General features: G+C 43.1%; 2 protein-coding genes across 4 annotated transcripts in view; both read left to right on the top strand.

Moving 5' to 3' along the window:
* LOC141166501 (cell surface hyaluronidase CEMIP2-like) overlaps positions 1–24,776 on the top strand; it is a 130,428-nt gene that overhangs the window by 65,120 nt on the left and 40,532 nt on the right. For all 3 annotated transcript variants that reach the window (XM_073653230.1, XM_073653228.1, XM_073653229.1), the window contains exons 4-5: positions 22,507–22,647; positions 23,090–23,645. In XM_073653230.1, the coding sequence (XP_073509331.1) occupies positions 22,507–22,647; positions 23,090–23,645 (697 nt within the window). The remainder of the gene's footprint in view (positions 1–22,506; positions 22,648–23,089; positions 23,646–24,776) is intronic.
* CEMIP (cell migration inducing hyaluronidase 1) overlaps positions 21,721–24,776 on the top strand; it is a 131,268-nt gene continuing 128,212 nt past the window's right edge. The window contains exon 1 of the mRNA XM_073653231.1: positions 21,721–22,022. The gene's annotated coding sequence lies outside the window, so the exon portion shown is untranslated. The remainder of the gene's footprint in view (positions 22,023–24,776) is intronic.

Raw genomic sequence — 24,776 nt, 5'->3', positions numbered from 1 at the left:
AATAAAATATTACTGGGGGTCTGCTATAAGCCACCAAATATAACAGAGGAGAATGAGAATCTGCTATTAGGACAAATAGACAAAGTAGCAAAACATAATGAAGTGATTGTAATGGGGGATTTCAACTACCCGGATATTGACTGGGAAACAGAAACCTGTAGATCTCAGAAAGGAAAAAGGTTCTTGACAAATATTAAGGATAATTATCTCTCCCAACTAGTGCAGGAACCAACGAGAGGGAAGGCCGTGTTGGACTTAATATTGACTAATAGGCCTGATAGAATAACTGAGGTACAGATAGGGGGGCACCTAGGTAATAGCGACCATAATATTATCGACTTCAAAATGCCCTTCAGTAGGGTTATCAATAAGGGAACAACAAAAACATTAAACTTTAGGAGGGCGAAGTTTGATCAGCTGAAAGAAAGCCTTCAACTTATTGACTGGGACAAAGTACTTAATCAATGGAATACGAATAGTAAATGGGAAACCTTCAAAAGAATTCTGAATACTCAGTGCGAGAGGTATATACCGTATGGGAATAAAAGGGCCAGAAATAAGAGGAAACCAATATGGTTGAACAAGAACGTAAAAGGGGCGTTAACCCCTTAAGCCCCGGAGCATTTTTCGTTTTTGCATTTTCGTTTTTGCTCCCCTTGTTCCCAGAGCCATAGCGTTTTTATTTTTTGGTCAATATGGCCATGTGAGGGCTTATTTTTTGCGGGACGAGTTGTACTTTTCAACGCCATTACTAGTTTTATCATATCCTGTACGGGAAAACAGGAAAAAAATTCCAAGTGCGGTAAAATTGCAAAAAAAGTGCAATACCCCAGTTGTTTTTTATTTATTTTTTTTACCATGTTCACTGAATGCTAAAACTGACCTGCCCTTCTTATTCTACAGGTCATTACGAGTTCATAGACACCAAACATGTTTAGGTTATTTTATATTTAAGTGGTGAAAAAAAATTCCAAAATTTGGTAAAAAAAAAAATAAAAAAATAGCGCCATTTTCTAAGACCCGTAGCGTCTCCATTTTTCGTGATCTGGGGCTGGTTGATGGCTTATTTTTTGCGTGCCAGGCTGACGTTTTTATTGATAACATTTGGGGTAGATCCGATGTTTTGATCGCCCGTTATTGCATTTTATTGCAATTTTGCGGCGACCAAAAAACGTAATTCTGGCGTTTAGAATTTTTTTCTCGCTACGCCATTTACCGATCGGAATAATTCTTTTTTTATTTTGATAGATCGGGCGATTCTGAACGCGGCGATACCAAATATGTGTATGTGGGGTTTTTTTATATATATTTTATTTTGAATGGGGCGAAAGGGGGGTGATTTAAACTTTTATATTTTTTTATATTTTTTTTATATTTTTAAAAACTTTTTTTTTTTACTTTTTGCATGCTTCTATAGTCTCCATAGGAGACTAGAAGCAGCAACTGTCCGATCGCCTCTGCTACATACAGGGGACCAGCAGATCCCCTGCATGCAGCAGAAATGGTCCTGTGCTATGAGCGCCGACCACTAGGTGGCGCTCATAGCGACAAGATCATGACAACCACAGGCGTCTGCTGCAGACCCTGGGTTGTCATGCACGCCCATCGGCGACCCGCGATCACGTGACGGGGTCGCCGGTGGGCGGGGCTTATGACGCGCTACCCGGAAGCGCGCGTTAAATGCTGCTGTCGGAGATTGACAGCAGCATTTAACTGGTTAACAGCCGCGGGTGGATCGCGATTCCACCCGCGGCTGTTGCGGGCACATGTCAGCTGTAATAATCAGCTGACATGTGCTCGGTTCAGTGAGGGCTCAGCGCCGGAGCCCTCACTGAACCGGCGGTACGCAGATATGCGTACTAATACGTCCCCGGTAAGTAAGGGGTTAAATAGCAAAAAAGAGGCATTCAAGAGATTAAAACAGGAAAACAGTAAGGAGGCACTAATGTGTTACAAGGAAAAAACGAGAACCTGTAAAAAACAAATAAAAATAGCGAAGGAGGAAACGGAGAGACGTATTGCTAGGGAAAGTAGATCAAATCCCAAACTGTTCTTTACGTATATAAATAGTAAAAGGATTAAATCGGATAATATTGGACCGATAAAAAGTGAGGAAGGCAAAATCATAGAGAAAGATGAGGATAAAGCTAATCTATTAAATAATTTTTTTTCGACAACTTTCACAAAGGAAATCGAACTAACAGGAGAAATGAGAAGTGACAAGCTTAATCCTCCACTAAGTATGACAAATCTAACCCAAGCTGGGGTACAGAAACGCCTCAGTAACATTAAAATAAACAAATCACCAGGACCTGATGGCATACACCCACGGGTACTAAGGGAACTAAGTAATGTGATAGACAGACCATTATATCTTATATTTAAGGACTCTGTTGAGACTGGGTCTGTGCCACTTGATTGGCGACAGGCGAATGTAGTGCCAATATTCAAAAAGGGAGCGAAAAGTGACGCCGGAAACTATCGGCCGGTGAGTCTGACGTCCGTTGTGGGCAAAATTTTTGAAAGCTTCATTAAAGAGGCAATTACGGAGCATCTTGATGCTAATAATCTTTTAATCCCGAACCAACATGGATTCATGAGGAATCGCTCCTGCCAAACAAACCTGATTGACTTCTACGAGGAGGTTAGCTCTCGAGTAGATCAGGGAGAACCAGTGGATGTCGTGTATCTCGACTTCTCAAAAGCGTTCGATAGCGTGCCACATAATAGGTTGGTATACAAAATGAGAATGATGGGGCTGGGGGAAAATGTCTGCAAGTGGGTAGCTAACTGGCTAAAGGATAGAAGGCAGAGGGTGGTTATAAATGGAATATACTCAGAATGGGTAAGCGTCACTAGTGGGGTACCACTGTACTAGGCCCAATGTTATTTAATATCTTTATTAACGACATAGTCAACGGGATAAATAGTAAAATATCAATATTTGCAGATGACACAAAGTTATGTAAAACAATTAATACAAAAGAGGACAGTGCAGACCTACAGAGGGATTTGGATAAGCTGGGTAGGTGGAGCATTAAATGGCAAATGAGGTTTAACGAGGAGAAATGTAAGGTCATACATATGGGAAGGAAAAATGGAAGTCACCAGTACTCACTGAATGGGAAATCATTGGGGAATTCAGAGATGGAGAAGGACTTGGGCATCTTGATTGATAGCAAACTAAATTGGAGTGCCCAAAGTCAGGCCGCTGCTGTAAGGGCAAACAGGGTAATGGGATGTATCAGAAGAGGTATAGCTGCAAAGGATGAGAACATTGTTCTTCCACTGTACAAAGCACTGGTCAGACCACACTTGGAATACTGTGCTCAGTTATGGGCCCCAATATATAGAAAGGATATAAATGAGCTTGAAAAGGTACAAAGGAGGGCAACAAAATTAATAAAGGGAATGGAGGGACTGCAATACCAGAGAGGTTGGCAAAACTAGGACTATTCAGCCTGGAAAAGAGAAGGTTGAGGGGGGACATAATAAATGTGTACAAATATGTTAGGGGACAGTATAGAGATCTTGCCCGGGATTTGTTCAAAAGGAGGGATATTACGGTAACAAGAGGGCACTCACTAAGACTGGAAGAGAAAAGGTTTCAGCACCAGCATAGGAAGGGGTTCTTTACGGTAAGAGCAGTGAGAATATGGAATTCACTGAGTGAGGAGACGGTAATGTCGGATTCACTAAACCAGTTCAAGCGGGGACTGGATGCATTTCTAGATTCCAGGCTGATTTCAGCGTATACTTAAAAATAAAATAAAATAGTAGGTTGATACAGGGATTTATTCTGACTGCTGGTTTCAGAGTCAGGAGGGAATTTTTCCTCAGGTGAAGATTGGCCAAATCATTTGGGGTTTTGCCCTCCTCTGGATCAACTTTAGCAATTACAGAACTAACAGGTCGAACTTGATGGACGCAAGTCTTTATTCGGCTTTACAAACTATGTTACTATGAGGGGAAACCGGAGAACCAGAGGAAACCCACACAAACATGGGGAGTACAAAATCCTTGTCCTTGGTGAGATTTAAACCCAGGACCCCAGCGCTGCAAATTAACAGTGCTAACCACCGAGCCACTGTGCTGCCATAATTCAGCTCCTGAGCCCCCTTCACATACGGGCACCAACGCAGCCACATACATGTACGTATACAGGCTGCAGTAGGGAAAAAGATAATTAAGCCCTGTTGCCTTGGTTAAGGTGTGGGTGCTTTTACTGGCCACCAGGCAAAAATTGAACTGATAAGCAGGCAGTTAATTCCTTTGTTACCTGCAGGATTTCTACAAGACTGTGCCATATAAAATTACAGGTATCAGAGGTATAATCCTGTTGTACTTTTCTACTAGAGTAAAAATAGGCATCAGAGTGATTACCTGTCAGATTGACATCCGATTCACCAAAAGAGGACTGTGCTCCCTGTAGAGTCCACTGTTTAGGATATTATTGGTTCCCAGAATGGAAGAAAACTTTAAGGTGCATGCGCTGTTTCTCCATTGATCCTGGTTTGCCATGCTTGCCTTCTTCATTAGTGTATCTACAATGTGCCACCTTATGGGTTTATGGACGAGGCTCTTTTCCTCTTGTTGGTATGCAACTTTATCTCGTCCCCTTATGTTCATTGTCATGCCCACAGGTGGCGTATGTGGTTTGTGGACCCACTGTGCCACGGGGCCGGACCTGCTTATGAAGGGGCGTAGCTAAGCGGCTACCTGGTGTTCACTGGCGCTCCTAGTGTTTGAAACAGACTGGGCTGCGGGTAACCGCCAGGTACCACTCCTAGACCGTCGTCAGTACGGCAGCTGCCAATTCCAGGGGTTGGGTTCGCTGACACTGTCTCGGGCTACGTTCAGACTGGGCTGATTCGGAGACTAGTTTTAGCAATCCTGGTACATGGGATACTTGGATAAACACACGTACAGACACACGGGTCTTGGATACCGGTACTGGTACCAGCTGCACACGGATCGAGGGACGAGGTTCAGGCACTGGCCGCATTAGAACCAGGGAATTAGGATTCAGGACTGGTCGCGCGCAGACCAAGGATCTTGGTTCAGGCACTGGCCACACTAGGACCAGGGACTTGGAGATCAGAACTGGCCGCACAAGGACCAGTGGTTCGAAATCAGGATACAGGATAAGGATACCGCTGAAGCGGCCACAAGAGCACGTACACACTATACTAGACTAATGGTAAGACAAAGGAAATAAGTATAACAGGCTAAGGACGGGGGACCTGGCAACATACAGTTGCACACACAAACACCACTAACAAACTAATTAGAGGGGTTGCTCAGGCACTACCCTATTGGGGAGGGTGTCTTTTTTACAAAGTGCCTCCCAGCTATTGGCTGGGAGCCATCTTGCAGGTGTACTGTTTTACTAAAATGCCTCCCAGCTGTTGGCTGGGTGCATTTTACTATGCCCTTTAAGGGCATAGGAGAGCGCACGCGTGCACTAGACGTGCCGCTGGAAGACAGTGCGGCGTGCACAGAGAGGGAAGGAGGAGCGCGAGGACGCTGCTGGGGCAGTGAATATGCCGGCGTCCCTGCATGGAGGGAGGAGGGGTACCATGCGGGGGCGCCGGCCATAGACATTACATTCGTCATTCTGCTCACCCACATATCCTACCAGTGGAAGGACAGAAAAACACAGAAGGGGACACATTATATCAGGTAAGTTAAAATTTCCAACAGCCTTATCAGCTCACAGGACTGACAATACCAATATGTTGTGTTGCTGTTAAGAGATGCAGAGAAAATTAAGTTTATAACACGTTTTTAGTCCTGGTAATGTTTATTTGCGAAATACGGTGTGCCCTAAGGCTTTTGGCGAGTTTTTGATGTTGCTGATTTTCTGCACCATTTCTGCAGTCATTAAGTAAAATAGGCTACTTGCATTGTTTTGAAAATACACAGTGTGAAACAATCACTTAAAACTCATTGTGCGAATGTAGCCTAAGTGTGGTGTTTTAGGATTATTTTTTACCTATAACCATACCAAAAACTGTTAATGCCTAACTGACTTGTGCTGTTTTGTGTATATTTTTGGCAAAGTATTAATAGCAACATCTGTGATGAAGGCTCAGTAATATGTAGGAATAAATATATGAACTGAACCAGTCCTGCTTCTGTGAACTCTCTCTACCGAAGCCTGCCTTTTTATTATTCTCTGTGCATCTCTTGGTTAGGGACATGTCCTTCATTGCTCTGGTTTAGCAGGCAGAGAAGCAGGAGAATACTTTATATCATAAACCTTTCATCATTATTGTGCTCGCATTGCACAATCGGTTCACTCTGAGTGCATCACCGTTAACATGCACAATGATCTCTTTGTATAAAGCGTATGATCTGAAGTGCCGTGCTTTTTTCAGATACCTTTAGATTGCCATGTCAGGAGTGGTGATCGGTTCTCTTTATAGCAAGAATCGATTTAAAGGGAACCTATTAGGTCTTCATGTTTCCAAACCACTAGTCATGGGGGTAGGTCCCGCAGACTTCTCCCATCCCAGCTTTGCTTGACAGACAGGTTTCTCCTTATACCACAAAAAAAGAGAAAAATGAGTCATAATTCATTAAAAATTAACAAACTTTTATTTCATTAAATTAAAACACAATTATTGAGGTTCTCAGACTTATCACTGGTGAAACATTGATGACAGGGGCTGAAGAATGCTATTTCTCAGTACTATAAATGTATCAGTCATGCAGAAAATCACATGATATTAAGTGATTGCTCCTAGTAACATCTACAACCACATAACAGGTGCAGGCTTGTGTATATACACAGAGTTATAATAATAGTAATAGTACCCACAGACTCACATTTGATGCGACTGTATCAGCTATGCAGAGAATCACATGATATTAAGTGGTTGGGAGCCATCTTGCAGGTGCACTCTTTAACGCCCCCTGAGGAAGCGAGTGATGCGAAACGTGTTGGGGTAGTTAGACAGTGTGGTGTTGGACTTTTCTATGGGTAATTACCTGCTCTGATATACTTTTCATTAGATGTATAGGTGCAACTCTGCATCAGATGTGTGTTTGTGGATACTATTAAAAACAGTATAACTCTATGTGTATATACACAGGCTTGTAGCTATTATGTGGTTGTAGATGTTACCAGGAGCAACCACTTACTATTATGTGATTATTATACATGACTAATACATTTATAGTACTGAGAAATAGCATTGTTCAGCCCTTGTCATCACTGTTTCACCGGTGATATGTCTGAAAAACTGAATAATTGTGTTTTAATTTAATGAAATAAAAGTTTGTTAATTTTTATTGAATTATGACTCATTTTTCTCTTTTTTTGTGGTATTATGTGATAGAATTTTTCAGTTAAATGCAATCAATATGCAAATCTTGCATTATTTAGAGGGTTGTCCTTATGTGTATATAGGGAGAGATTTATCAGCCAAGCAAGGCTGGATCGGGAGAAGCCGGCAGAGATCCCTCAATGATTGCAATTAACATTTGTAATAATGAACCCTGTCTCTGATTCATGCTGCTTGTGGTCTAGGCAGCATGAATCATATTATAGGTTCCCTTTAATGTAAATATTGAAACTTTAGCCCCTTACCAGAACAGTACATGAATTAAGGTCCTGGAAAGGGGTCGACATACATGGAGGGTGCTCAGGAGCTCCCTGCACCTGCAGGTGACGCCAGCTACATTACATAGCCAGAATCTGTATTTAATAGTCACATTCACGTTCTGTGCTACTGCTGAATATAGTACAAGTAATCGCATGTTCAAATCCCCTAAGGCAGGGTTGGGCCGTACAAATTGCCCTATCTCCATCCACAAACTACGTCCTGACACTGGCACTGGTGTCAGGATGTAATCTTTCATTGCATGCGCCTCACCACTCAGTAGTGAACACTGAGTGAAGAAATTAATGGGCTGGCGGCCATCAAAACACAGCTGCCGGCCCAAGCACTGCGGTCACCAGGAATCTGCCCAGTGGCCGAATAAAAGGACCTCGTGGGCTGTCCGAGGGCCTGAGGTTCCCCACCCCTGCCCTAAGGAATCTATTACAGTTAAAAATGTAAAAAATATTTTAAAGTGATGGAAAAAAAAAATTCAAATCACTCCCATTTTCCTTAAAAATAAAGAAAATGTACTAACTCATAAAGTCTAGGTTCTGCAAATATTGAATTAATTAACTATTACGGTAAACAATGTAAAGAGAAAAAAAATGAAAACGCCAGAATTTCAATTTTTGATCACCTCACCTCCCTAAAAATCAGCAATCAAAGCTTCGTATGTACACAAAATTGGTGTCGATAAAAACATCAGCTCACCACACAAAATAAGCCCTCACTCTGCTCCCACAAAAGAAAAAGAAAAATGTTATAGGTATTGGAAAATGGACAAACAAAACCAAAACATTTTTTTTACAATATTCAGAATTATTTTTTAGCACTTTAATAGAAAAAATATTCTATACAAAGTTGATATCATCATAATCGGATTCACCTGCACAGTCATGTTCCTAGGTTATTTTTCCACACAATGCAAGCTGCAAAAAACCAAACCCAGAAAACAATGATGGCGTTGCATTTCTTTCTTTTCACCATTTAAAACTACAGCTTGTCGTCCAAAAAAACAAGTCCTCGTATGTTTATGTTGATGGAAAAATATGTACAAGGGATAGCGAGTACACAGTCTTAAGTAGAGATGAGCGAATGTTTCAATATTCGATTCGGATTACGATCGCCGAATTTGCAATATTCGCCGATTAGTCATTACGGGGCTCAGCATTTCCCTCCCCTGCAGTTGTGACATCTTCTGTACCTTGCTCACAATGCCAAGTTGTAAAGATAAGCAGCAGAATCTGATGATGATGATGAGATCGGTGCTGAAACAGGAGTGCGTTGATATTAAATAAAAAAGTGGCACCGTTCAGAACGGCAGCAGGACTGCAGGGACCAGTGATTGACTGCCATGATCAGATGACTTCTGCAGCGTGTCATTAGTGATGTCACCAATAGCGAGCTGTGGAAGTCACATGCACATGGCGGTCAATCACAGGTGACAGCAGTCCTACTAATGCTTTGAACAGTGGCAACTTCCTTTTGGTGTAAATTCAGACCACGTAACGACCTACGCTGCATACTGGTAAATCCTTTGTTGTTTTTAACATACCAAGCCCACAGAGAAATATGTTTTGTCCAGACAACCCTTCTTAATTATATTGACAACATTAAAAGTTGTAGGTGGTAGATCATAACTTTCTAATTGATGGGGGTCTAACTGCTGGAACCCCACAGATCATGAGAATGGCGCAGAGCGACAGAAGAACACTGCTGGGCTATCTCCAGCAATCCTATAGACAATGAATGGCACTGTGGCACACTTTTGAATATACACTGCTCAAAAAAATAAAGGGAACACTCAAATAACACATCCTAGATCTGAATGAATGAAATATTCTCATTGAATACTTTGTTCTGTACAAAGTTGAATGTGCTGACAACAAAATCACACAAAAATCATCAATGGAAATCAAATTTATTAACCAATGGAGGCCTGGATTTGGAGTCACCCCCAAAATTAAAGTGGAAAAACACACTACAGGCTGATCCAACTTTGATCTAATGTCAATAAAACAAGTCAAAATGAGGCTCAGTATTGTGTGTGGCCTCCACGTGCCTGTATGACCTCCCTACAACGCCTGGGCATGCTCCTGATGAGGTTGCGGATGGTCTCCTGTGGGATCTCCTCCCAGACCTGGACTAAAGCATCCGCCAACTCCTGGGCCGTCTGTGGTGCAACGTTGGTGGATGGAGTGAGATATGATGTCCCAGATGTGCTCAATCGGATTCAGGTCTGGGGAACGGGCGGGCCAGTCCATAGCTTCAATGCCTTCATCTTGCAGGAACTGCTGACACATTCCAGCCACATGAGGTCTGGCATTGTCCTGCATTAGGAGGAACCCAGGGCCAACCGCACCAGCATATGGTCTCACAAGGGGTCTGAGGATCTCATCTCGGTACCTAATGGCAGTCAGGCTACCTCTGGCGAGCACATGGAGGGCTGTGCGGCCCTCCAAAGAAATGCCTCCCCACACCATTACTGACCGACTGCCAAACCGGTCATGCTGAAGGATGTTGCAGGCAGCAGATCACTCTCCACGGCATTTCCAGACTCTGTCACGTCTGTCACATGTGCTCAGTGTGAACCTGCTTTCATCTGTGAAGAGCACAGAGCGCCAGTGGCGACTTTGCCAATCCTGATGTTCTGTGGCAAACGCAAAGTGTCCTGCACGGTGTTGGGCTGTGAGCACAACCCCCATCTGTGGACGTCGGGCCCTCACACCACCCTCATGGAGTCAGTTTCTAACCGTTTGTGCAGACACATGCACATTTGTGGCCTGCTGGAGATCATTTTGCAGGGCTCTGACAGTGCTCCTCCTGTTCCTCCTTGCACAAAGGCGGAAGTAGCGGTCCTACTGCTGGTTGTTGCCCTCCTACGGCCCCCTCCACGTCTCCTGGTGTACTGGCCTGTCTCCTGGTAGCGCCTCCAGCCTCTGGACACTACGCTGGCAGACACAGCAAACCTTCTTGCCACAGCTCGCATTGATGTGCCATCCTGGATGAGCTGCACTACCTGAGCAACTTCTGTGGGTTGTAGAGTCCGTCTCATGCTACCACGAGTGTGAAAGCACAACCAACATTCAAAAGTGACCAAAACATCAGCCAGAAAGCATTGGTACTGAGATGTGGTCTGTGGTCCCCACCTGCAGAACCACTCCTTTATTGAGGGTGTCTTGATAATTGCCAATAATTTCCATCTATTGTCTATTCCATTTGCACAACAGCATGTGAAATTGATTGTCAATCAGTGTTGCTTCCTAAGTGGACAGTTTGATTTCACAGAAGTTTGATTTACTTGGAGTTATATTCTGTTCTTTAAGTGTTCCCTTTATTTTTGAGCAGTGTACATGTACATATATGTAGCACGTTACTTTATCCTTACCGTTATCAGAACACAATGTGTCCCTTGTCCCTGCCTTACAGTAATGTAGTGTGAGACAGATACTATACATTATCCTTCTTGACACAATGTAGTAAATCCATAACACACATATAAAAAAGTAGAGGACCCAGAAATAACCTTGAACTAGCTTTACAACTGTATAGACATTTATTCTCTTGGTTCCTTTAAAAGAGATGTTTGAATAATAAGATTATGCACGCAGAGGGTTTCTCTGCAGACACTTGTGTGTGATCAGGTTTATGACCACTGAGGTTAGCTTTGGCCATTGGAAATGGCATACTTTGCTGCCCCCTGTGGTGGAGTCAGGGATCACTCATAAATCACTGCACACTGTTAGTATACATAAGCAGTTACTGTGCAAGTCCCTGCAGTGAAATAATAAATTCTCATTGTAGAGTGGGTTATCTACACTGTGCACTTATCATCAGCTCAAAGAAACGCAGGAAACGGCAGATAGAAGTGGAATGTGGCAAAGAACAGGTTAAGCCAGTATCTGGTTTATATTACAGAAATGGAGAAATGACAAACTCATTGTACCTAGCGGAAAGTTTCTGGGCTCACACCCACTGATTGGGCAGAGGTGCTGAGAGACTGATAACTGCCCATTGCTTGTGCATCCACAAGGATACAGATGCAGCTATGGGAGGTACCATGCAGGAAATATCCTAACCCTCCAGGGAGGCTGAGCCGCTTTATTCTGCCAAATATGTGTCACGGATAGGGCACCACCTCTCATCATAGCATCGTCACCTCCATGCTGCAGATCCCTTGAAGACCCATGATACTTATTCATTGCCGTTAACTAGGAATGTAGTTTGAAAATCCAAAAATGATGGTAAAAAAAGATGAGTTGAGTCTGAGAATACATCATAACGTTGCTGTACTATTGATTATAGTGATCTCTGTAGAAGGTTGTTTGAAAATCTTTGCAAAATAGGGCATATCTTAATGGGTTATCTTGAGCGAACTAATTGAGTTTATAGGTCTCAGAGCGGATTTAGGGGCTGGGGTTCTAGAACATATCATTGGGGCAACCTGTACAGCCGCATAGGGGCCCAAGAAGTAAAGGGGCCACTTTTACTTCCAGTACAGTGGAATTGTGCATCATAATGAGCTATTGGACTGCAAAGGGCCCATATCTTGTTCCTACATCGGGCCCCCTTCTGTCTGTGTCTGCTAATGGTTCTAGACATGACTATTTACAGGGAACAGGTCCACATATACAGAATGCACATATAGGGTTCTTCATGGACATAAACATGTAAGCTGATGGAGCAGTCCCTGTGAGCAGATTGCTGTATATGAGCACTGCAATAATCTTCTTATATTATTTTTTAGGGAAAAATTAAGAAGACCAGGCTGGCGAATATGATCATATGCATGTATATGCAAAGCTGTACATTTAATAGAAGAATAGAAAATCTGCTTATTTGTGAGATAGAGATAAGAAAGAGAAGCAGCTCGAAGCTCCTCGCCCAGTGTACACATTGTACTACATATCAGACATAGAATTTCTTGATGCCATGTTAGATGCCATGCGGCATTTTTGTTGATGTTTTTAACTGATTCCTTTAGGTCAAAAATACGTTACTTTAAAGCACCACTCCGGAGTTTTTTTTATTTCAGTGCTGGAGTGGTGCTACTAAGCTAAGTTCCCTGATCCTAGTGATACACTTACCAGCGGCCGTCTTCAGCTCTCCCTAGCGCCGCTCTGGTCACATTCCGCCATCTTATGACCACAGTTCCTGACTGGCCGGATGTCAGAGATAATGGTCACAAGTTCTCAGTGTACGCCTATGAGAGCCTTGTTCTGGCTCTCATAGACTTACATTGAGATGTGATTTCCGGATTGCCCAGCAAACACTGGAGAGATCGGGCGCATCACAAACTCCTGGAGACTGACAGAAGCTGGCATTGACGTGGGCAGCTGAAGATGGCAGCTGGTAAGTATGAGACTAGTGGCAGTGAACTTAGATTAGAGGCACCACTCCACCCACTGGTGGACACAGACAGAATATGGGCCTTTTGTAGTCCAATAGCTCATCATAATGCACAATTCCACCTGCGTTGGAGGTAGAAGTGGCCCCTCTACCTCCTGGGCCCCTGTGCGGCTGCACAGGTTTCACCAATGATATGTCCGCCCCTGACTCCACCACTGCAATAAAAAAATGCTGGAGTGGTGCTTTAAAGTCGACTAATGATAAGTCTACATGGACAGTAATTTTTTTTTTATGTTCTGTCCTGTTTTTGGTTCTGACTTGAGTTCTTTCCTGACATTTTTCCCCCGCCAAAAATGCTCGAAACTCACGCTATTATTAACAAGCATTTAAAAATGCAGAAAAAAATGTGCATAAGAATATTGAAAAAGAAAATGTTGTTTTTCAATGAGGTTTTCTTTAAGTGGATACTGAAGTGAATGTTATTCAGCCAGATGAAATTTGTTAACGTCACACCAAGTCAGCGCAATCATATTATCCAAACCTACAATCCCACAGAAATGATTTCCCACTACCATGTCCTATTTCCGCTAGGTCAGACATAAACTCAATATGTTGGAGGTCTGCGCAGCCTAATTTGCCTACTGTGGATTTTACAATGCTTGTGGGATTAGACATTTGAAGTTGATTGTGCTTGTTATGACTGGGTACAGTTCTGACAGGATATTATACCTTGGCCAAAGAGTTTGATGTTTCCATGAGCTCTGTTACTTCCCACAGTGTTATCTGCGGTTTTAGACAAAGCACATCCTACGGGGAGAGTCAGTCAGTGATTTTCAGTTGTAGAAGTCCCAGTAGGTAACTGAGCAATCAGAGTATTAAAGGGTGGTCCCATAAACAACATTTATCACTACCCACAGGATAGATGACAGATGTATGATAGCTGCCAGTTCCGAGAATAGGGGTCCAAGGTCCCCAGTGTGAGCATCAATGAGCATTTCTGACCACAGCTCCATTCACTATAGGCGTGGTTGTCAGGGGTTTACCACGACAGAGAGGGGCCATAAGACTGCAGTGTCTGATTTCACATACCCCTGCACTGATCAGAAACACTTCTCCTTCATATTAAATGGTGCAGGTTTTTGTCAGCAGTACATGGGTCAATCTGTTCAGCTTGGAGTCTCTGAAGCTTCCCAGCTTGGATGATCTGAGCTGTGCAGTATTAGCCACTCCTCTCTCCTATATATACTCACATCTAGCAATCTGGATTGCCAGTGTTAAGTCTTGTACTGCCTGGTGAGGAGTCGGTTGTTTGTAGAGACGTTTTGGAGTGTTTATCTTTGACTGTTGCTAGATGTTTCGGCTGTGTGCAAGTCCTCATCCTCTCCTATTTAGTTTCCCTTCCTTTTCTCCCCGTTGTTTCTCTCTGTTTTCTGTGAGTGCATATTTGTATAATTGGTATTTTCATTTATCCCTGTACATCTTTCCTTGTTTGACTGGTTTGTGTATATACGTACACTATTCCTCTCCACTTCCCTGGACAGATATAGGGCTGATTTCAGCAAGGTACGTGCCCCAGCATCTTCTCCATCAGAATTAATCTGGGGAGCAGGGATAGCTAGGGCACCCCTAGTTTTAGGAACAGGGAAGGAGCCTCTGGCCCCAGGAAATCTGACAACAGAATCATGACAGTGGTGGTCACACATGATCATCACTGCCCCAATCACACAGGAAAATATGGACAAATGTTTGTGAAAAGAGGCATCACTGGGAAATTTGGACCCCCTATTCCTGTGCTTGCTGGGAGTTCAAGCAGTCGGACCCCCAGTGGATATGCATTTTTCACCTTCCCATTTTTGTAAATATGATAATCCCGGTTTGTAAGTTAAGAAACTTTGGTTTATTAGTTCCAGAGATTTCTGTGGTATATCTGTCACAATGCCTATTGATTCATGATGAAATTTCTGCTGTGTTGCCGATAAATGTTTTTTTTATTCTTCTTATGCAATGTTACATTCATTTCTTATGAGAGCCCCTCAGGTACTATAGTGGATGCCTGGACAGCAGAGCGTCCTGTGGATATGTGATAAATATATGTCCACAGGGGCTTCACAGGGAAATTTGGACCCCCTGTTCTTGTGCTTGTTGGGAGTTTGAACAGTTGAACCTCCAGGGGACATGCATTTATCACCTCTCCATTTTTGTAAATAAGATAATCCCTATTGGTAAGTTAAGAAACTTTGGTTTATTAGTTCCAGAGATTTCTGGCTTGTATCCGTCACAATGCCTATTGATTCATGCTGGAATTTCTGCAGTGTTGCCGATAAATGTTTTATTTTTCTTTTACAAGAAGCCCCTCTGGTAACATTATGTCTCTGTGATCAGCAGAGCATCCTGTAGATATGCAATAAATACATGTCCTAGGGGCCTCACAGGGAAATTTGGACCCCATGTTCCTGTGCTTGTTAGGGGTTCCACCAGTTGGACACCCAGCAAACATGCATTTATTAACATATCTTGCAGACAGTGGCGCAACTTCTAACTCATGGGCCCCAATACAAAATATACAACAGGACTTCCCAACTACCACAGTTCTTTAATTGTATTGGTTTTCTCATATGGACCAAATATAATTTTTGGGCTCCCTTAGACGTCAGGACCCAGGTACTATTGCACCCCCTGTACCCACTATTGTTACGCCACTGCGACTGAGCACATAGAATACATTTTCTGCATGTGATCATACGATCATACCCTTATAGCTCTGGTATGTCTTCTCATTGTTTCTTGCAATTGTATTTTCGTTTTGGACAGGCGGGGCATGTGTAATCATGAGAAAATCCCCAAAATCATGATGCTTATTCTCTATATTCATTGTCCACTCACTCTGTGAGCTCCATGTACAGAGAGAGGAGGGCATCCAAGGACAAATAAAAAGAAGTTCATAGTATGCCAGAGGCTAATGCTTCACGGCTGCTTTCCCAATAGGAGAGAGAACGAGAGACCATGACTGAACTTAAAACAATGTGGTTGTGTCTAATGTGTTGTGTCACTTCATCTGAAGAACGTCCCATAGTTTATCAGGTGCCTACTGACCTGGGAAGAAATGTATCAGGATTGATGGTGGATATGTGAGTGTAATATTAAAGCTTTCCCTATATTTAGACTGCACTTTAATGCATATCACATGGCTTCCAAGCTATTTGGGGTAAAAATAATACTCATCCAAAGAGCATTTTACAAATTGGCACAAATATATATATCAGTTTGTAAATTGACCATTACTGGTCTGTTGCATTGCCTGTAAGGCTATGGAAGTTGGATGTCAGTGTAACGTGGCGTGGGACGGTAGCTGTGGGCGAGGTACTCGTCTGTTGCGCCCCGTCACGTTACATGAAGATGGGGGTCCTGGCTGGGTGTGTGGACTTGTGCTGTGAGGGTGCTATGCCCGTGCAGGCCGCATGTAACCGATGACGCTGGTTTGCCAGGGCCAGATGTTAACCACTTCATGAAAGGAGACCACCAGTTCTTAACAAACAATGCTTTACTAAACAGCCATTGCATGGCAACTATGTACACAGGATAGCGGGTACACAACTTCTCACACGTTTCTTCATTAATACAGAGCATCTCAATACACAGTCTCGCTACTTTCTAGACCTCACACATTCCTGCCTCCACTGGTCTTATTTCCTTCATCACTACCCAGCTTAGAACCACAGTACAGTCATGAAAGTCGCTTCCTCTTCCTGCGGTTCCGCATCTGAATCTCCTAGCGGAGGAGAGGGTTTGCCAATATGGCCGGACTTAGCTTCTAGCTCTCTGACGCTTAGGGAACTCTTGCCCTGGACAGTCACTTAGTCTCACATGCTATTCTGTCCTGGCCCATTACCTTTAAGAGCTATAAGCTACTCGGGGCCTTCCTGCTAGGTGTACCTTCTTCAGACCCTTCTCACTTGGTTACTCTCCTCTCTGGTCAGTCCCCTGAGCTGGCACTGTTCTTCTCTCTGCTTCTCTGTAACTCTCTCTCTGTCTTGGTCCGTTCCTCAGGATCATGCTATCTATATCCCGATTTCCTTTCTCTCTTGCTACAAAACACCCACTGTATGCAGCCTTGCTGAGCACTCAGACCAACCGTCTGCTCTAGCTGCATGCTAGGCTGTGGCTGACTCACTACCAGGAAGTCCTCTGTGATCCTTCTACATAGTGCCTCCCTCTCTGGGCTAGTCCCAACACTTAACTATGTCTTACCTTACTCACTGTCTGCTGCTGGTTTGAACTCAGCTTCCCAACAGTACAGTGCAGAACATTACAATACACATCAGAATTCACACTACACATCACCATCACCATAATGCATGACATTATGCACACTACACTTTACACAGCACTGATGTCTTCAAGGGGGACAGGGCAATATGCCCATCTCCTTACATCAGGAGATGTACAAGTGTTCCATGCATCCCACACCAGAAAACATATATGAATCCACAATGAAGCAAGCCGTCCTTCCTGTTATTGCCAGGAAAAATTAAAGTAAGTCTCTCAATTCGCTTGCAGCAGCTGCATGGTTGCTCCATATGCAGCATCCCTTTGCTCTGGCTAAACTCCAGAGAGTGAACCTTCCCTTTCGACACCTGTATATGAGATATGGACCCTGGTTGTCCAGTTTAGACACCCCTCTTTGTACATTACATATTTAACAGGTATTTCATTATTTCTGTCTCTTACAAAGATAATAATAAACATAACCACTATTACAGCAATGAAGGATGTTGCTTTCCAGGACACATTGTGGTACAAGAGTAGAACTTTTTTTCGCATAAAATTACTAACATTGTCTTTATCGATATATGGCAACTGCATTTTGAACTTCAATAGTTCTTCTCTGTCTGTGTATTAGGGCAGGGGCAGATGGCCGTAGTAATCGGACGAGTGCTATCCGTCATTTTGACAGATAGCACTCATCTCCATTATTCTATGGAGCCATGCACATGCCCGAGTTTGATCCAATATTTGTATGGTACTCGGCCATGCAAGTCAATGAGTCCATGGGAAACATCACATTGCACTCGGATGACATCTGAGTGCAGTCCAATTTCGATGCACTGACACAATGAAGATGGAGAAAAAATTTTCTCCATCTTCTCCTCATCCAAGAGAATCGAATCACGCTATGTTCACACTCTTATCAGAGTATAATTTGCATATTGGACCCGATTCTCTAGGATGAGAGAGTCTGTGGCTATTTGCCTCTGCCCTTACATAAATAGCCAAAATGGATGGATGTAGTAATACATTTCCCCGGTAGCTGCTTACAAGGGAAATAGCAGCAGTAATAAAAAAAACAATACCAACCTCACCAAGTCCACGCCGATCCAGCGCAGATGACCTCCTCAGTCTTTGTTTCTATCCTGCCAGCAATGACGTGCCCTGATGTACTGGCACATGGCTGCTTCTCTTTTTTTACAGACTTGCATGCAGACAAAGCTATGGCCACAGACATTGGGCAGACTTTTCAAATAGAGTGTTAATTTGCTTCTGATTTTATCAATTATCTTGTAATTGTGTCCCCCAAACTAAGTGGTCATTACTATGGATGTTAAAGGGACATCATGGCACGGGCAATTATTTATATACACCTTCCCACCTACTTGCTTTCCCTTTATCTCCGCCCTCCTCTTGCTCTATGAAGCCAGAGCTGTCAATCAAAGAGGAAGGGAGGGTGGAGATACAGGAAAACCAAGCAGGTGGAAAGGTGTATTCATTGGCTGCACCATGGTGCACCGAGCACCTGTACTTGATTTGAACACTCATCCTGTGCTGACAGAGTCCCTTTAATGGGTTTAACGGGTAAAACTGTGATATGAGCATCAAAACTGTGTTGCCTACTCACACTTTACTTAAAAAAAACCCTCCCAATGCAGGTAACTGGGATTTTGACAGATGCCTCATTGCAACATATCTTGCTTTCCAAAATACCCAAATAGTTTATTTTTGTGCTGATCCATTCCCTGCTCCCACATATAGCCATGTATAGGCAAATTTTGTGTTCAGGACTCTAAGAAAGCTGGATGACTACCTCTGTGGGGATTCTAATAGTGGCCAGATTGGCATTGGTAGTACTAGATAAATGGCCATCCATGTAATACAAGGGCAGCTGGAGTATGTCTGAGTGAGAGTCACTTGTCCATTCTGGCTCATAGAGGGAAGCTTGAGCAGATGGCCCCCTATTAGATGTCCATACACCTAATAGGGCATATAAACAGGGATTAGCCATATGAGACACCCCTTTAAATGCAATCTATTTTTCCCCGAAACCAGTGGTTTCTGTCTGGTTACTGATAGGAAATTTAGGACAATGCCTGCCCCCACAATCAGTACTGGATCTGACATATTTCCTGTTCTGAGAACCCCCATTAACATTTATATCTATTTTTATAAACAGGATAATCCCTATTTGTAAATTAAGAAACTTTTGTTAATTAGTTGCAGAGCCCTCCGTAATACATCCGTCACAATGTCTATTGATAAATCCGCTGCTGATTCATTCTAGAATTTTTACAGTGTTGTCAATAAAGGTTTTATTCTTTTATTACAATGTTGCATTAGTTCATTTTGAAAGCCCATCTGCCGAAATTGTGTGTCTGTGGGCAGCAGAGCATCCTGCTTCATGGTTTATGTAACGCTTTCACAATAAAACATGCGTGTAGTAAACAGCTCCATGACACAAGAATGATTATTAAGGGGTTAGGAATGTACGAACCTGTGGGGTGAGAGAAGTGGAGTTGCCTCATACTGGCATCTTGTATGGTAAGAAATATGACTGGCAGGGGCATTGTAACATTCGCCTTCCAAGATCTCTGAGCCTAAAATCCAAGCGCAGTTTATAATGAGAGCTGCAATTATTACATATGTATGTTCAGATCAGGCTCGTTAGTAATGGACGTCTTTAGGGCTCCATTATTGATTCACTCAGACATTTATTATTTATTGTGCTTACTAATATAGCACCGTCATATTCCGCAGCGCCTTACAGACATTGTTATCACTGTCCCCACAATCTAAATTTCCTATAAGTATGTCTTTCTCATGTTGGAGGAAACCAGAGCACCCAGGGAGAACATACGGAAAGTTTCCTTGGTGGGATTTGAACCCAGGACCCCAGTTCTGCAAAGCAAAATGCTGCCCATTTATAGCCTACGCCCTATGTCATGAATGTGCTGGTCCCACTTCTGGGACTCACATCTGTGTCAAGGACAAAATCCTAAGTGGTGGAACGGCCACCACATCCAGGCAGAAGATGATTGCAGAGGTGGTGTCGCCTGTGTGTGGCGTTCTCCACTCTGGAGCTACTGCACAACCACCTTGGACAACCCTATTAGGACTCGGGACCCTATTAGAACTCAGGACCCTATTAGGACCCTATTAGGAGTCAGTGCATATTGTGAATGAGTTGTTAGTTAGCAGTATATATCATAAAGATTTCCCAACATATACCTCAACAAAGGCCATATGGCCCTATTTAAAGAAAAACAACGTATACTGCACACTATACATTTTTGTGATGACCCTTTGCATTGAAACGGATATTATTCTGCACTATCCTATACAATTGTAAGTAGATTTGCAGATGTTTAGGGACCCTGTATACATACAGTATAACATATATCCATGGAGCATTTTCCTGCCTTTATGGAACATATAGAGTAGACATAGGGTTGACATAGGGCACACATACAGTACACATAGGGCACACATACGGTACACATAGGGCACACATACGGTACACATAGGGTACACATAGGGCACACATACAGTACACATAGGGCACACATACGGCACACATAGGGTACACATAGGGCACACATACGTTATACATAGGGTACACATAGGGCACACATAGGGCGCACACAGGGTGCACATACGGTACACATAGGGTGCACATAGAGTACACATAGGGTACACCTTGGGTACACATAGGGTACACATAGAGCACACATAGGGTACACATAAGGGTACACATAGAGTACGCATAGGGTACACATAGGGTACACATACGGTACACATAAGGGTACACATAAGGGTACACATACGGTACACATACGGTACACATAGGGCACACATAGGGTATACGTAGGGTGCACATAGGGCAGTGTGCACAGGTACTTAGAAAAAGCAGGACCATCACCTGCTGTTCTGTGCCTTTGGAATGGGTTTCGCCAATACTTAGCTCCGCTACATAGGGCAATTCCTGCTTTGAGTTTTGCTTCTATAGTTGAATTTATGTGCACTAATTGTGGAGTCAGGCGTTTTATGGACTCTCAGCCACTAATCCCATTAAATAACCGAACAGTCAGCCTGTCCCTAATATACAATGGCTGATAACAGGGAACAATAGACATATCTAATGGAGAGACTACCTTAAGTTCCATTTTATTGCCTGGTGAAGAGCATGCAGAGTTTTAGTTGATTTCTACATCATCCTTAGGTAATCACATTCTATAGACAGTGTCTGTGATTTAGTGAGTCTTTTCTGGGCAGGTGGTGATCTGAAGGTATTCCCTGAGTTTTGCTGTCACTTGTAGTTCCACAGGAGAGGAGAAGTGGCCCGATGGTGGTGAGGTGTGCCCTCCTGCACCCGTCTGGTACCTGCCGCCTGTGTGCACTGCTGTGCGCAGCAACAAGTGTCCGCCGGCAGCTCCTGTCCTGGTATGTGCAGCATGTGCTGGCGTCACCGGCGGCAGGGAGGAGGAGGAGGAGGAGTGCGCACTCACTGCTGAGGTTACTGCTGGAGGCTTACCGGAGACACAGCGAAGTACACAGGGAGGGAAAAGGGGGACATGAAACGGAGGGAGAGATCGGAACATAAGAGGAGGGATGGAGATAGAGGAAAGGTGGTAACATTAGAGACAGAGGGAGGAGAGCCCTCAGCACCACACACTATATATAAGAAAGAGTTTACTGCCCTCCACAGCAGCGCAGAGGACCAGCTCTGCCGGGATCACCTACTAGAACTCTCATCATCCCTGGGAACTTCTTCTCAGACACAGGGGAGGTCAGGCACAGGTGAGACTCCGCACACTATTGGAACACGGGGGGATGTAGTTGTGATCTTTCCATTGGTGGGCTACAGAGAGCTCAGGCTCCAATAACAGGCAGTGCACAGTGTGGCAGATGTCCCATGGCAGGTGCAGGACTTTCAGGCAGCTCTACAGTCCTTGGTGACTTGGTTTTCCCAGCATAGCTCTTTTTTTATTTGCACCCATCACTTAACTGTTTCATTTATTCCAAGTCTCATCTTGCTGGAGGTGCCCAGGAGGGCAGTCCTATATAGAGGGACCACCGCAGCAGGCAACAGGTGGGTGGACTGACAGCTGCTTTCTCCGCTGGTCTCCTCTTGCTCTGTGCAAGCTGCTCTCTGCTTTCAGCTCTTGTGTTTGCCCCAAATCTTCCAATCAACCCCCTATGTCTATGTTGTCCTGCATGCGTCTCGATCTGTCCTCCATGCCAGCAGCAATGTGGCTAAGTATGATATAAGAATGTATTGCAGACAGGTGTCCGGGGAAGAAGCCTTATCTCATCCCTTGGCACCCTGGCCATGATGGACGGAGGTCAGCTGTTATAGGACGTGGTCTTGCCCTAAAACTTGAATCTTCAGCCACCTTTCACTCATTGATAATTCAGGATGGAGGTAAATAATGATGTGACGGTCATGATCCATACCGTGGGAATATAGGATTTGTCAGAATATTTCGTTTTACCCTATTAGCATGGTAACGTGCCCTGTAAAATATGACCCTCAACTCTCTGGCATTTAGTGATTCATCAATGTGAAATGATGTTTGCACGTTGGGCATTTGTGGTTGATTTCTGCTGGATTACACTTTTCTTCACTGTCTATTGTTGGCAAGGCTTGAGATAAACTTTTGCCAGAAATACCTTTTCACTATCTTTAATCTCCTGTCAAATTAAACACAAGTTTTATGTTCATGGCAAATGAACACTTTTCTGTTTAATCCAGCATAAGAATGGACAAAACATATAGATCAGAGGATGCGGATGAATCAATATGCTGATAACTGTGCCATAGGCATTATTATGCAGGTTTTATAGCACTGATTTTTGTGTTTCAGGGTCTTTAGTCTTTGCTGATGACCAAATACCAATAACTCTTAGAACCCAGTATATCTTAATTAGAAATGGTGGGTCTCTACACATTGGGTCAGCCCAGTGTCCCTATAGCTCTGATGCAACTATATCTCTGTATGGAAAGTCTACCGAGGGGGATGACATAGGTGACTTTGGGAAGAAATTTATTGGTGTAGATGAAGGAGGAATATTGGAACTACATGGAAGAAGACCTTTATCATGGACACAGTTAGATGCAACTCTGCATCCTGGTGGCCTCCGTTATGGATCATACAAATGGGAAAAACACTGGGGAAGCCGGGGTATCAATATAAGGATTATTGATCCAGAGACTGGTCATGTTGAAGCTGCTGAAAGGTTTGATACCCACATGTTTCTGGAAGAAGGAAGGAGACTGGAAGATTTCTTGTCCAAACAGAGTCCTGGTAAGGTGGTGGCCGCAGCAGTCGGAGACTCGGCTGCAAAGAGTTTAAGTCCAGATGTGAGAAGATACTTGAGAGAAGTTCTGAGCAGCAGATACATCTATCATCTGGGCTACAGGTAACCTTATATGACCTACTTTTCATAAATCCATGCCACCTGAGACCTCTATCTGCTATGAAGTGTATTGTCAGCCTGGGTTATATATATAGATGTGATTTTTTGATCTTAGTCAAAGATAGGTCACTTATAGGAACCAGTTTGCGTGGTTCTACAAGTTCCGTCAAGCTAGGGTTTGTAGTTTCAAAACAACTGGAGATAAATTGCTGCAGTTAATGAAGTATGATGAGTTTAGACAGGGGTTGTTTGACTTGGGATGAATTTTCCCTTAAATTTCTAACCAAACATGAATGGTTATAGTTTGGTGGCATAGGCTTGGTTCACACTTGGATCATGTTTTTTTTCTTTCTCATGGATCCCTTTTGATTGGAGTAAAAGTGTAAGAATAATAGATCCTAATAAATAAGATTAATTTCAACTGAATCTGTCAGATTTCAGGATTTCTTTTTACTGTGTAGAATAATATAGTGGTCTTGGTCATTCAACCCCCCAGATCCCCCCATAAAAATTGGAAGCTTAAAGCCAACTGATTGGATTGTGTTGTGTAGCTAAATGTTGGGTTATTTTTGTAGATATGACAGCAGAGAAAAATGTAGAGAAAAATGAACATGAACTGAGCACCCACCCATTGAACCCACATTTTGCTAGAATTGAACAAATTTATAGGGGAAAAAATAATTTCTGTGGTTGACAGACCATTAAAACAACAATATATAATAATTTTGGTTTATTTGGTTATAAATGTATATATATATGTAAAGTATATATAAGTATACATATATATAAGTATATATAAAGTGAGCCTAAGGGTTGTGCAGATGACCGTAGTTTCTGTCCGAGTGTGATCCGTCAAAACATTGGATTGCACTCAGTTATTCAATGACGCTGTGCACATGTCCGATTTTTTCCTCAGACCACAAAATTTGCACCATGCACAACTTGCTTCCAATTATCATATTACATTCGGCCATTCAAGTCTATGGGTCTGTGAAAAAAATCCATTGTGGTCTGATTTTCACAGACTGACAGAATGGAGAAGATGGAGAATTTTTCATTTTATTCTCTACATCTGAGAAAACCAGATCCCACTCTGATAAAACTCTGATCAGAGTTTGCTTAGCATAATCAGAC

This window comes from Phyllobates terribilis, unplaced genomic scaffold, assembly GCF_046119375.1.
Source record: "Phyllobates terribilis strain yellow unplaced genomic scaffold, ASM4611937v1 Scaffold_11__3_contigs__length_659146591, whole genome shotgun sequence".
Lineage (NCBI taxonomy): Eukaryota > Metazoa > Chordata > Amphibia > Anura > Dendrobatidae > Phyllobates > Phyllobates terribilis.
The sequence above is the reverse complement of the archived record's forward strand: the minus strand, read 5'-3'. Positions and strand labels throughout refer to the sequence as shown.